This window comes from Mauremys mutica, chromosome 14 (assembly GCF_020497125.1).
Source record: "Mauremys mutica isolate MM-2020 ecotype Southern chromosome 14, ASM2049712v1, whole genome shotgun sequence".
Lineage (NCBI taxonomy): Eukaryota > Metazoa > Chordata > Testudines > Geoemydidae > Mauremys > Mauremys mutica.
In genome coordinates this window covers 4,606,014-4,620,908 of record NC_059085.1, presented here as the reverse complement: position 1 = coordinate 4,620,908, position 14,895 = coordinate 4,606,014, and the positions used below count along the sequence as shown (strand labels likewise).

The following is a 14,895-nucleotide window of genomic DNA, read 5'->3' as shown; positions in this document are numbered from 1 at the left end:
GTAGGCTCTCATAGCTATGTGTAAGTCCAGCTGTCATTTTAGGAAACTGTCTGAAGGAGGAGTTTAGGGAGGGTATGGACAGCAGTTCTGTATTGTGTTCTGCCTGGAGCATGGTTAGCATCTCTGTTTGCTCCTCCATCACTTTTATCATCCTCTCCTGGCACTTTACAATGCGCTCCTCACTCTCCTTTCTGTCCTGCCTTTCTGTTTTAAATTTTTCCATCAAGGTCTCTCTCCACTCCCTGCATTCTTTTTTCAGCTTCTGAGGATTGGAGCACCTCTCATAACTCCGTCCTTGCTCCGCCTTGGTCGCTACCTTATCTGGCAGAGGCACTGTGTAGGGGATTCCCCTGACGGCCACATCTGCAGAAGCACAAGAAACAATACACAGAAGCATGATTGTTAGTTCAACCCAGCAAGGAATCATTATAGTAAAATATACCTATTATAATATACAGATAACTTTCTCTCTATCTCTTGGCAAGCACCCATCTCAGCGAATACCCTAAACATGGTGAGTTCGGCTGGGGGAGAAGGAGGTTGGGCGTTCAAGATGGGGCAAAGGGTCTAGGTAGTTTTTTTTTTTTTTTTTAAGGGAATCACTGCAGGGGACTAGGGACAGTGTTGTAAATTCTGTCACCATTTTCCACAGGCGTGGGTCATTGACGCCGTACCTCACTTCTAAGGGGTAGCAAGAGTGCATCTCCTGCATGCATGCAGCTTCAAACCCAGTCCCTATGCTGCTCACCTATTTTGGTCCCTGCACAAGTGATTGCCCATTGGTGCAGGAAAGTTTCCTTCAATGTGGGAAGGAACAAAGCAGCTCTGCCAAGGAACCTTGGGCAGAGGATTAGCGAGTACCTCCAGGAAAGTTTTCTAGAGATCTCTCTGGAGGATTCCCGTGAAATCTTGGAGTGTATTAACATACAGTTCCGCCACACTGCTTAGCTGCACAGAAAATGTGGAGCACACTCAAACACCGCTAGTCTTGTACATTTCTATCTCTTCACACACTTCTGCAATATAGTGAGCAAATGACAGCTCTACCTCATATAACTGAGCAGCATCAACTTGAAAATATCACTTACCAAGGCTCTCCTCTCCTGCATCATGTGTGCCAGAGATGGACTTCTGGAACTAGCTAGACTCCTCCAGAGTAGAAAAGAGGTCCTGACTAGCCGCATCACCGGACAACCCTGCCATGTGCTCCACATCATCCTCCAACTCAACCTCCTTGTCTATGACTTCATTCTTGGGGTTGAGTCCACTGTCTGCCACCTCCAGCCCCGCTGAAGTATCTACAGAGTTGACGGAGGTGGGGTCGCTGCAAAGGATGGAGTCCAGCTCTTTACAGAAGCAGCAGGTCTTCTGTGCAGCACCAGAGTGACTGTTTGCCTCCCTTGCCTTCTGGTATACCTGTCTTAGCTCCTTTATCTTTGCACAACACTGACATGTGTCCTGTTTGTAGGCCTTATCCAACAAGCCATGAGAAATCTGCCCATAGGTATCAAAGGTCCTACAGCGGAACTGGGACTGCACAGTCTCCTTCCCCCTACAGTGGCAGCAGATCCCACAACTCAGGTACGCTCCAAGTGGGAGAGCATTTGCTGCATGGAGCCACCATGGGCAGCTGGGAAGATGTGATATGAGCTCTCCATGCCGAGCAAACAGGAAGTGGAATTTCAAAAATTCCCAGGCCTTTAAAGGGGAAGGGGTGGATGCCTGTGTACCTGGGTGCAGAGCAGTGGAGTTCGAACTGCTGACCAGAGCGGGCAGAATAGGTGTTTTGCGACATCTCCTGGAGGCCATTTACAGTGACATAACCAAGCGCAGTGTCTACACTGACGCTTTGTCCATATAACTTTGCCGTAAAAAGCTCTACGCCTGTCGTTGAGGAGGTTTTATTTTGTCAGCAAAGTAGGAGAGTTTTCTCGGCAGAAGGGGCATTACAGTGTTTACACCTCCACTGTTTCATTGACAAAAAATGACTTTTGTCAACAAAACCTGTGTAGTGTAGACAAGGCCTTAGTCACTGTTGGCAAATTGCCAAGATTTTTGAACCAGCAAAGATACTAATCATAAATAGTTCTATGTACATTTAGGATTTCACATTACAGTGGTCATTAAACTGGACTAGTTCATAGGGTTTTCTACATAATCTTGTATAATGCTGTAAGATGCTTTGTGATATGTAGAGCATAGTTTTAAAACTAACTAAACTTCCAACCTAAAATGCTTAAGTACTAGTTAAAGGTACAGACATCACCATGGAACAGACTGGTTTGTGCTCATTTTACCCTAATTCTGAAGTATTTACAGGAACACAAACTAGTAAAAACCAGGAAACTCTTAAGTTAAAGGGCAGGAGGGTAGCAGGGAAAGTACCATGTGGCCTAGACATAATGGGTGTCCCTATAAACAGTTTAGTAATTTATTATCTGTTTCTTGGTACTGGAAGACATGGCACTTCTCTTCTCCCACACACATATGGATTGGACACATTCTTCTTTTACACCTGGTCTGCGCTATAGAGTTAGGTCAATGCAAGGCAGCTTATGTTGACCTAACTCTGTAAGCATCTACAGTAAAATGTCACTCCCACCAATGTAACTCACCCGTTACGCAGACTTAATAACTCCACCTCCGTGTAGACACTGTGTTACTTACGTCGACTTTAGTGGCCTCCAGGAGGTGTCCCACAATGCCCCATTGGTCACCATTTTGAACTCTGCTACCCAGCGGCCAGGTACACAGGTACATGCCCCTACCCTTTTAAAGCCCTGTGAATTTTTGAAATCCCATTTTCTGTTTGCTTGGCGTGGAGAGCTCACCTAGTGCCTGCCCAGCTGACCATTCAGGCTGCACAATGCAGACACGCTCCTGCCTGGAGTATACAGGAAGTGGTGGATCTCCTGGGTCTGTGTTCTTAAAGATGCGTGCATCATGCACCTTTCCCTGACCATCCCACACTGATATTGGTAAAATATCATCAGTGATCCACCAGCACTTGCAGTAACAGAAAAGTATCCCTTTCTGTTGATGTACTTTGTGGCAAGGTTGTTTAGTGCCAAAATAGGGATATGCATACCATCTATCACCCCACTGCAGTTTGGGAACCCCATTGCTGCAAAACCATCCACTGTGTCCTTCACGTTGCCCAGAGTCATAGTCCTTCGCAACAGGATGTGATTAATGGCCCCGCACACTTGCATCACAGCAACTCCCATGGTGGATTTCCCAACTCCAAATTGATTCTCAACTGATCGTTAGTAATGTGGGGTTGCAAACTTCCACACAGCGATCGCCACTTGCTTCTGCACTGTCAGTGCAGCTGTTAGGTTCACTCCTTCTGGGGCACCTGGCATTGGCCACTGTCGGTAGATAGATACTGGGCTAGATGGACCTTTGGTCTGGCTCGGTATGGCCGTTCTTATGTTCTTAGCTCTCATTTTGGTGTTGCTGTGCCAGAAGGCTGGGTCGAGCTCTGCACACACTTTCAGAAATATGGTCTTGCATATCCGAAAGTTCTGCAGCCACTGCTAATCATCCCATACCCACATAGTGCAATCCCACCAGTCAGTGCTTGTTTCTTGGGCCCAGAACCAAGGCTCCACTGTCTGCAGCTGCTCCATGAATGCCAATAACAAATGTGAATTGTTTTTTCTATGTCCCACAGCAAGGCAGCCTCCAAGGAATTGTCTTGTTCTGCCCGACTCTGGCGGAGTGCTCACAACGCTCATCATAATAGTACAGAGCTGTGCAGGATCCATGCTTCTCGCAGAGATGGCAGACACACAACTTTTTTGGGCTTTTGCAAAGAAGCTCAAAACATTCTGAGATGTTGAAACCTTGTTTCCAGTAACCCCTGCATGATTTGTTTGCCCCCATGAGGTATTGACACACTTCCCAAAACACTCTGCGCTAGATGGTGGCAAGTTGAGTGGCATAGCTACCCACAGTGCATTGCTCTCTGTGTCAGTGAAAGCGCTGCTAGCGAGGATGTGCACCATGGACACGAGGAGTGTAGTGTGGACATGCAAAAGCAATTTAATTACTGCTGCAGCTGTACATTGATGTAACTTAAGTTGACTTAATTTTGTAGTGTACGCTTTCCCTTAGTGAGTTTCTCAGCCTTTGCTTTCCTGGAAAGGGGTGGTGGATAATAATGTCTACCTGTGATATTTGTAGTAAAGAAAGAGGAGTTGAAGAAATACATGCATCTTGGTTTCCTTCTTGGATAGTAAGTACAAATGGAACAGAGACTTTTGTTGATGCAATGTTACACTACTCAGATGGCAATGAGGGCACCGTAGTAACTTACCATGAGCTTGTGGACTGTTCCTTATTTACACATAGATTTACAGGACTTTTGTGCAAACTTGTATTCTACCCTAATGCATTAGAATAAATTCAACTTGTGAATACATACAGTTTAATTAACCCTAAGGCACTTACTCTCTTTCTTCTTTTTTCCTATTGCTCTGTCTTCCTATCATGCTTTTCTGCCCTGCTCTGCTTACCCAGCTCGATTATCTCTTCTCACTTAACGAGTGATGCCTCCTTTTATCTCTTAACCTTCCCTGTCCCTACCCAAATACCTGGGATAATTGTGATTAGAACAGCAGTTCTTAACCAGGGGTCTGGGGCCTCCTCGGGGGTCTACCAAAATAAACCAGAGATCAAGGTTGGCGTTAGACTTGCTGGAGCCCAGGATAGAAAGCCGAAGCCCGAGCCCTACTACCTGGGGTGGAAGCCCAAGCTCAAGCCCCGCCAACCAGGGCTAAGCCAAAGCCCGAGTAGCTTAGCTTTATGGGGCCCCAGGCAGTTGCATTGCTTTCTACCTTCTAACACCGGCCCTGGCTTTTAATCTACTGGATATGCAGAAAACCAGTTGTTGTGCCACATGTGGGCTGTGGAATTTTTATAGCATGTTGAGGGGGTCTCAGAAAGAAAAAGGTTGAGAACCTCTGGATTAGAAGACAGAGTTTGCCCAGGCTCTCACGCCTCTACTGTGGGATAAAGACACAGCTCTGTTCTGATCCCCTGCAGACTGCCAGTCAGTATCAGGTACTCAAGTCTTTCTCAGATGTTTGTCCATGTGGCTTACTGTACATTGAACAGCTGATTGGTGTTAGGAAAGAGGGAGGTGGAAGTGTATATGAAGCAAAATATCAGTACTTCTGGTATTTAGTGCCCCCTGGAAACTGCAACTTCTGATTGCAAGAAACATCCTGAAAGTCATAGGTTGCACACCAGCAGGTGAACCGTAGTTTGAGCAGACCATGATGTTGATACATTGTCAGAGCAACACAGTCAGAGAGAGAATAATCAATAGACCCAAGAAAGGAGGAACATCAGAAGAAGATGCAATAAAATAGATGTGAATAGAGGCAGATAGCAGTGTGTGTGCGCGTAATATGCATGTATACACTGATATTTTTTCAAAATGGATATCGAAAGTTAATCTAAATCATACCTAGGCAACTTTAAGTCAGGCCTGCACAACATGCATCCCGGGGGCCGCATGTGGCCCGTGTGGGCTCACTATGCGGCTCACGGGAGGTGAGTAGATGGGCTCATTGTGCGGCCTGCGGGGGGTGAGTAGGCAAGCGGCGGGCAGGCAGTGGCGGGGGGGGGTGAGGAGGCGAGCCGGGGGTGTGGGGGGCTGAGGAGGCGAGCGAGGAGTCAGGGGGGGAGGGGCTGAGGAGACGAGCAGTGGCAGGGGGGTGAGGAGGCGAGCCGTGGGTGGGGGCTGAGGAGGCGAGCGAGGAGTCAGTGGCTGACCTGTTCTACTGATCTGGTCTGGCTCCCATCCCTTCTCCAAGAGTTGCAGCTGTCTGGAGGTGCTACCTTCCACGCCTTCCTCAGTCCCACCTCATTCATGCAACAGGGCAGTCGATTACAACGTTGGGGGAAGAGCTTATTCTACTTCTAGCAAAAAGACATTTTTATTTTACCTTAATTATACTACCTTAGGGGCCCGCTATAGCATATTACCAAGGTTCAATACCACTGTTTCGGTGGGGCAGTGCTGGGGAAGGAGGGTTTGTTTCTGTGCGGCGGGCGGTGCTGGGGGGAGGGAGTATTTCTGGGGGGCTGGGCAGCACTAGCGGGGGGGTCGGCAGGGCCGGGGGGGGGAGTTTCGGCCCTCAGCTGTTTTCTTTGGAGTAATATGGCCCACGCCGCTTTACGAGTTGTGCAGGCCTGGGTTAAGTGGTTTGATATTCAGAGGTGCTGAACAATTCCCTTTGAAATCAAAAAGGATGTGCTCAGCACCACTGGAAAGCAGGCCACAAATATTTGTGCCTTATTTACCCAATATAAAATGTGTCTAATAATATGCTTTGCATTTACTTTACAGCCTTTCATCTTTAGTGTCCCAAAGCTCTTAACAATTCTTGTCACCTTTGTAAGCCCCAGATTAGCTGGCTTCACTAAGTGTAGAGTTTTGAAATACTCTGAGAGATGCTTTGGTCTAGTGTTGGGGTCTCATCTCAGAGATCAGAATTCCAATCCTGATTTTATTTGTAGCTTCATATGGAAACTAAATTTAAACTTTTACCCTATGTTATCTCACCTGTAAAATGGACCCGTGCATGTTATCTCAAGACTGAGGGGTCATTTTGCTGAGGAATACATGAGTTGTCATTTTACCTGATTCTGGAATTTACTTTCTCTTTTCTAAAGGACAGCCCCAGCTGGTTCATTGTAGATGATGAAAATAGTCACAGTCACCCCCATTGTCAAAATTTACCAATGCCTGAAATTTTGTGTTCTAGTGAGTTTTTTAACAGAGGATCACAAGCAATATTGGACAGAAATTTCAGAAAGGAGCTACGTTTACATATTGACATTTTTATTTTTAAAAATTCTGAAATGTTCTCATTGCCAGCAAGATCTAGCTATAAACATTTTGAAATTATCTGTTTAGTTACAAGGTGAAATCAGCCTTCTACTATGACTGGTGGCAACCTTAAGCATAGAAAAGCGAGCGCCTCTCCATTATAAACCACTAGAACTCCAGTCTTGCAACTCCAAAAATGCAGGCCACTTGAGCCAAAGAAAGATGTTAGCTGTAGAACAGGGGCGGGCAAACTTTTTGGCCCAAGGGCCACATTAGGGTTGCAAAACTGTATGGAGGGCAGGGTAGGGAAGGCTGTGCCTCCCCAAACAGCCTGGCCCCCACCCCCTATCTGACCCCTCCCACTTCCCACCCCCTGACTGCCCCCCTCAGAACCCCTGACCCATCCAACCATCGCCCTGCTCCTTGTCCCCTAACCGCCCTCTCCTGGGACCCCCCACCCCTAACTGCCCCCGGGAACCCACCCCCTATCCAGCTCCCACTGTCCCCTGACTGCCCCGACCCCTATCCACCCCCCCCCCACTGCCTGACAGGCCCCCGGGACTCCCACACTTATCCAACCCCCGTCCCTTGACCGCCCTCCAGATCCTCCACCCTATCCAACCACTCCCTGTCCCCTCACTGCCCCCCAGGACCCTTGCCCCTTATCCAACCCCCCAGCCCTCTTACCATGCCACTCAGAGCAGCATTTCTGGCAGCCGCGCCGCCCGGCCAGAGCCAGACACTCTGCAGCTCTGCTCGGCAGGAGCACGCAACCCTTCTGCCCAGAGCGCTGCGTGTGCAGCGGCATCGCTGCAGGGGAAGGGGGACAGCGGGAGTGGGGCCGGGGACTAGCCTCCCTGGCCGGGAGCTCAAGGGCCAGGCAGGATGGTCCCGTGGGCCATAGTTTGCCCACCTCTGCTGTAGAAGGATCCTCATGTTCTTGCTATGCTGCAGCTGGCCAGTAGAGGGCAACATGCACCAATACATGTAATGTCTGATCCTGTTTCCACTGAAGTCAGTGTCCAAAACATCCCTTTATGTTAACAGGAGCAGGATTTGGGCCCCAAACTATCCACAGCAAATGTTACTAAATCACCTGTTTTCTTTAAATATGACTGCATATAAATTGTTATGGAGATTGAACAGTGTGGAAAGTAGTAATTTTTGTGAGCTAGAGGGAGACAAAGAAATGTGAATTCATCAGAATTTCATTTGGGGTATTTTTCTAATGACTGGTAATTCTCAGACAGGTTGCACGTTCTTCAGATTTTGCAGAAATATCTTCCTTCTGTTTTAAGAATAAATCTTGCAGTTTTAGGACAAAATGAAATTTCCAAGTTCATGTATACTGGTGCTTCATAACAAAAGCTGGCTGCAACCATATTGTTATGACTTTATTTTCATGCTATTTAAAAGTAAATAGTTCAAGATTGCCTTTGATATTGCTGGCAACTGTGTAAAGTGAGACTATAAGATGCATAAGCAATAATTTATAAGCAATGAATAATACCAGTGTACATCCTGCCTTAGGGATTTACAGATTTTTTTAAGTATGAAGTAGGAAACGTGCATATCACTTAATCTCTCCTCCCTCTATCTCTTCCTTCCCTGAAACTGGCACAGTAGTTGTTTCACTTCAGATTGTGTTCTACTACTTTGGTCTTAAAGCTATGTTACCAACAGTAGGTCAATAGAATGTGAATCCAAAGTTCTGCTTGTTTCCATGTTAGAATATCAGTGAATGTAACGAGTCCCTATTGTCTGACCATTTGTCTTCAGTCTGAACTTCTGTCCCATCAATTTGTAGTGCTTGTTGTCAAAACAGACATCGAAGTGACCTCGTAAAATACCTTTCTTGTTTCTACAGCAGGAAGGCAAAATGGAAAGCGAGACAATCGAAGCTATTGGGGAGGAGTCGGAAACTTTCATTAAGGGGAAAGAAAGAAAGACCTATCAAAGACGCCGTGAAGGTGGGCAGGAGGAGGATGCTTGCCATATTCCACCGAACCAAGCAGATGGGGGTGAAGTAGTGCAGGATGTCAACAGTGGCGTGCAAATGGTAATGATGGAACAGCTGGATCCAACGCTTCTTCAGATGAAGACTGAAGTAATGGAAGGCGCAGTGGCTCAGGAAGCAGAGGCTACAGTAGATGACACACAGATAATAACACTTCAGGTTGTTAATATGGAAGAACAGCCTATAAACCTTGGTGAGCTTCAGCTTGTCCAAGTACCCGTTCCAGTGACTGTACCTGTTGCCACTACGTCTGTGGAAGAGCTTCAGGGAGCCTATGAAAATGAGGTTTCCAAAGGAGGCCTGCAGGAGGGAGAGCCTATGATCTGTCACACACTCCCTTTGCCAGAAGGGTTCCAGGTAGTGAAAGTAGGTGCAAATGGTGAGGTGGAGACACTGGAACAAGGTGAACTTCAGCCACAGGAAGATCCCAATTGGCAGAAAGATCCAGACTATCAGCCACCAGCCAAAAAAACAAAGAAAACCAAAAAGAGCAAGCTCCGGTACACTGAGGAAGGCAAAGATGTGGATGTGTCTGTGTATGACTTCGAAGAGGAGCAACAGGAGGGTTTGCTCTCTGAGGTTAATGCAGAAAAGGTGGTGGGCAACATGAAGCCCCCTAAACCAACAAAAATCAAAAAGAAAGGTAAATTAAATATTCTTAAGTAGCTCTGTTTAAAATTTATTTGTCACAATGGGAACTTATGAAAGGGCTGAAAAAGAAATGACAATAAACTCAGCTAGACTGTATTGGGAGTAAAGCCCTTGTGTTAGTAAAAAAATTCCTCTGTTATTAATTAAAGCCATAAGTAAAAGCCCTCTGTTCTTTCATTTTCAGAGGAAGCTTCCATCTTCTGTTCCTGTGCTACGTAGCTGTTTACTTTGCTTTGAATATGATGCTTTGACCTTGTTGCTACTGTACAGCTAGACTTGAAAGGGTTCTATTTTACTACATTTCACTGAATAATGTAGATATTTGTTTCCGAGATTTTAGTATTTTTATCAACAGTTTTACACCAAATGATAAAAACCCAGATACTGGTTTTTTTAACCAATTACCAGATAGAATTGACAGCAAAAGAATGCAGTGTTTGTGTTTGATTTTCTCTTTTGTCCTGTGAGGACAGTGCAGGAAAAAAATGATTACTGACATGTTAATTAAAATCCTAAAACAATAGCTTATCGCTGCCTTCTGTTTCTAATAGAAAGTACAGTTCAATTTAGTTGCACAAGATTACTTTCCATGTAATAATTTCATGGAACAAGGAAAGACTATTGAAATCTTGAACCTAACGTAGAGTGGAGTACGTGGCTGATTAGAGTAAAGCTGGTTTACTTTGTGGCCAGGTGTAAAGAAGACATTCCAGTGCGAGCTGTGCAGTTATACTTGTCCACGTCGTTCTAACTTGGACCGCCACATGAAAAGCCACACTGATGAAAGACCACACAAGTGCCATCTCTGTGGTAGAGCTTTCCGGACAGTCACGCTGCTGAGGAACCACCTCAATACTCACACAGGTATTGTATGCAGAGCTAATGCTGTACAGTCAGTAAAGAGAATGTTATCGTTACACTTCTTGTACAGTAGGAATCTTATAGGATTCACTCTTTAGTATTAGTCCTTCCCTCCCTTGTATCTTCAAAATTTCTCCTATAGGATATTCCTGTAGGAAAAGGATTTCACAGTGCTGTTACCTCAGTGTTTCTGATATGAACCCAGTTAGTTTTGCTTTTTGTCTGGCTGGGCCAGTGGAGCAGCTCAGTGTGCACCTGGATATAACTTGACAAATGGCCTGATCCAGCTCCCTTTGAAACTATTGGAAAAATCCCTTTGACTTCAGTGGAAGTTGATTCAGGCCCTAAGATTACATCAGTTCCATGCCCATGCTCCTTCTTGTGTGGAAGCAGGACAAGGACGGGTTCAAAGATGAACAAAAGGACTGGGACCCCCAAGAGAATAGTGTGAGGGGGACCGATACAAAATTATTTAAGTTTATATGGGAGAGGGAAAAATAGAAATGAATTACTTAGTTTTATTATAGAGGCTTCTTAAAGTACCTGTATAATGGCGAATGGGAATGAGAACCAAAATACAGCCACCACTTGCAACAAAGTGAGCGGGGGGCGGGGGGGGAGATGTTTCCATATTCCCAATTTATTCTACACACAGAACACCTAGCTAAATGATTGGATTCTAGGAATAACCATGGGATCAGAAGACAATACAGTGTTTTGTTTATCTATATATACGGTGTTTCATTTAGCTAAATACATCCTTTTGATCATCCTCAAAAATTGTAAATCTCTTTAGTAATATGATGGCTATTATACACAAAAGTGGCAACTTTCCAGTTCAGGTGCACAATATCCGTGCTACAGTGTCAGGTTTTTCAGATTATGAATCCAAAGTTTCTAATTTATAAAAGCGAAACTAGCATGTGTTGTTTTCATTGGCTCATCACTCAACTTTAATATTTCCCCCCTCCTTCTTGGCTATACACATATAGGTACTCGCCCTCACAAGTGCCCAGACTGCGACATGGCCTTTGTGACCAGTGGAGAGTTGGTTCGGCATCGCCGTTACAAACATACTCATGAGAAACCATTCAAATGTTCGATGTGCGACTATGCTAGTGTAGAGGTACGTTTGGGTTAATCATTACCACAGAACCAACCATTCATGACATACATGGCAAGGGTCTGTGTCAACAATTTCCATTAAAACATTTTATTTAGAGGAGTTTACGCTTTGGCCATAAAAAGTGGTCTTTGAGCAGAAATTTTGTAAATAAGGCTTGTCTTTGAAAGCAAATGGTGAGATTTAAAAAAAAAATTAAAATAAAGAGAAATTGGTTTGTGGGTGGTATGCGCACAAAAAGCCTAGAGATTTTTCCCTACCCTTTGGGGACCCAATAGCAGAGTTTTAATAATAATAATAAAATTCAACATTCAGGTTTAATTAGCTTAACCCCTGGATGTAGGAGGTAACAATATCTTGAGATAAATGTACTTTAAGGTTGGCAACACCCTCAGATTAAGAAATGTGCTCTCAGTCTTGTACCGTGCACTTGCTTGTTAAGAAGAATGAGCATCTGCTGTCAAAATGAGTCATGTGTGATTTGTTTTGTTTTTTTTCTTGCGTCTCTCTTCTCCAAAAGTGTGTCTTCTCATTCAAAATTATTGAAAAGCTGACTGGGAGGCAGCTTGCTGGAATGTTCTTCTCCTTTTCCCTAATCAGCACTGAAGCTGACGGAGAGTTTTTAAAATAAATGTAACTTTAAAAAGAAATTACTCATGCTGGGTAGTAGGGAGAAGAGGCTTAGGCAAGCTAAGGATCAGCATGACTGACAGGAGTGGGACATGCAGTAATAAGTTGAGATGGTACAGGAAGAAGTTGAAGTGGGCATTTCAGTCTCATTGTAGTTGCCCCTTTTTGATCTGAGTGGTTAGCCAAGTTCAGGGTGTTGTGGATGCTCCGGTTAGGAGGGAAAAATTATAGGCACGTATTTTCGTGTTTATTGACAAGGAGTGAACAAAGTTCTGTTTCCTTGAACATAGGAAGAACCAAACAAAAGAGATTCTTTTCTTACAGCCCCAAGCCTCTTTAGCCAGCACCACATGCCCCTTCTTTAGGCTTCTGTCAGGATCACAGATTCTCCAGGCTGTGCCTGTTTTATTCTGTGCTGCCTCTGAGTCCTCAGTCTCTTACTCACACACACATTTCTGGGCAGCCTTGCATTTGTCTTTGGTTTGGGTTTGGAGACTGCTATTATTTCAGTCACTTCTTTACATTCATCCTGAATGAAAGACGGCGGTTATGCCTGATTCGTAACAGCAAGATTTAACCCAACCAACAGCGCCATCTAGGTTCTTTTGCTGTGCAGTTACTGTGGACTTTTTAGTCTGAGCACTTTATGGATATGAAGTTCTGAGGGCAGCATGAATGAAGTACAGTGAATTACAAAGTATAGTTGAAAAATAACCAGAAAATCACTATGCACATCATTCCCCTGAGCTAGCTTGAACTGGGATTTGTTGTTATGGATCAGTAACCATGCAGCACCCTCATACACTCTAGCTGAGTCTATTCCATTTCACATCTATACTGATTCGTAACATGGGCTGAACCTTTTGGGTAATACAAGAAGTCAAAAACCCAGCAGAGTACTTCAGTTTAAAAAACCCGAAACTTATCACTGAATTTCTTGGCTTGGATTCTGAAAGGCTGGCTTATTCATCTGTGCTAACACCAATCACATTCTTGGATTTCAGGTCAGCAAGTTGAAACGCCACATTCGCTCTCATACTGGAGAGCGCCCATTCCAGTGCAGCCTGTGCAGTTATGCCAGCAGGGATACATACAAACTGAAGAGGCACATGAGAACCCACTCTGGTATTGATTCCATGCTTGGTTAATGTGCTGTTGGTGCTTCAGCATTGGGCATAGAGGCTCAGGAATGCTAACGTATGCTAGAGCTCTCAACACACCTGTCACCATGAATCTGGCAAAATGAAAGATTGTTTCATGTTTATGTAGAAAAGGTATAAAGCCCGCAAGTGAAGAGCATGCACCCAGGTTTAGCATCTAAATCCGTACATTGAACGTTTTTGTTACTGAATTGAGAAATGGGAGTTTGCTTGAGACAGCCTGTCTCCAATTTTGTCACAGAAAATTAAAAATCTGTTTAGCAGAATGAGAGCTCTAGAATACAGGCATACCATAAAATAGAAGGGTAATATAAATCAGTATAAATCTCTGAACATCAGAGTTTACCCCACTTTCAGTCTTCTCGCAGACATTCAGGGTCACGCTTGTTCAGTGTTTGGTACAGGAGCATTTCACTGAACTAGTTTGTGAAAATCCCATGGATAATTGACACCAAACACTAGTGCAATACTAATATTGCTGCTAAGTGTGAAGGAAAAAATGTCTTATAACTGGGGGAGGAAAGGCTATTGGCACTTGTGAAAGCAATAATCTGAGAGTGTGTGCTAGATCCTTACATGTTGCACATGAGCCCCTCACAAAACTCTTACTGTACCGAAATCTTCAGTGAGGCAGGTCTGTTTTGGAACTAAGGTGATGAGATGCACAGTGGCTTTGTGATGTGGGCAGATGTGTAGTAGGGGACTGGGGCTTCCCTGAACTCCTCTAGCCTGTGAAAGGGATAGATCACCAGAGCACTAAAATATTGTGCCACCAAATCCACATTTTGACAGTTCTTTCCAATTCAGGTATATTTTTAATTAGACAAGACTGGTTAATAAAACTAACTTCATGCACTAAATACTCTTTCCTTCCCCTGCTAAAGGAGAGAAGCCTTATGAATGTTACATCTGTCATGCTCGCTTTACCCAGAGTGGCACCATGAAAATGCACATTTTACAGAAGCACACAGAGAATGTGGCCAAATTTCACTGCCCCCACTGCGACACTGTCATAGCAAGAAAGAGTGATTTAGGTAAGTACCGCTTAACTTGGTGGTGAAAAATGTCTTTGAACAGACCAAAGTTGAAAGGAGTTTTCACAAGGCACAGGGATTAATATAGACTAAATTGCATAGGCGGTAGATTCTTGAGTGGTGCAAAATATGACACTTACTGACCTGAGTGGTGTTGGACGGTAATTTGTTGATTTATAATAACCACCCCTTACTGTGAAAACTATTGGTTGCTTCTTATACTGTTCCAGTGTGGCAGCATGCTTACCAAGAATACAAAGCAGGCCGCTAGTATGGTGCCCATAGACATGCACTTACTGAGCCAAAATAAAAATGTTGCTTGCTGGCTCTACAGAATTTGCTGTCCCTGCCCATCTAAGGATATTAGACTGGCTCAGTGAGTTTAAAGGCAAAAATATGCTATCCTAAACTAAACTTGGAGCAATGAAATGACTGTCTTCTGGGCAGCAGCCCCTCTGCTGTTTTTCATAGAAAAGAAATGCGGCACATTAAATCACTTGAGATAGTCATTGTACACTGTGTGGAGTTCTGATAGGGATAATAAAGTCTTGCTGGATTGTAGCAGTGCAGTTCTC

At 44.5% G+C, this 14,895-nt stretch overlaps 1 protein-coding gene across 1 annotated transcript in view; it reads left to right on the top strand.

Annotated features, from left to right (window-relative positions):
* Positions 1 to 14,895, top strand: part of CTCF (CCCTC-binding factor) — a 52,620-nt gene that overhangs the window by 25,563 nt on the left and 12,162 nt on the right. The window contains exons 2-6 of the mRNA XM_044987309.1: positions 8,712 to 9,504; positions 10,206 to 10,376; positions 11,366 to 11,499; positions 13,131 to 13,251; positions 14,171 to 14,320. Of these exons, the coding sequence (XP_044843244.1) occupies positions 8,724 to 9,504; positions 10,206 to 10,376; positions 11,366 to 11,499; positions 13,131 to 13,251; positions 14,171 to 14,320 (1,357 nt within the window). The 5' untranslated portion in view covers positions 8,712 to 8,723. The remainder of the gene's footprint in view (positions 1 to 8,711; positions 9,505 to 10,205; positions 10,377 to 11,365; positions 11,500 to 13,130; positions 13,252 to 14,170; positions 14,321 to 14,895) is intronic.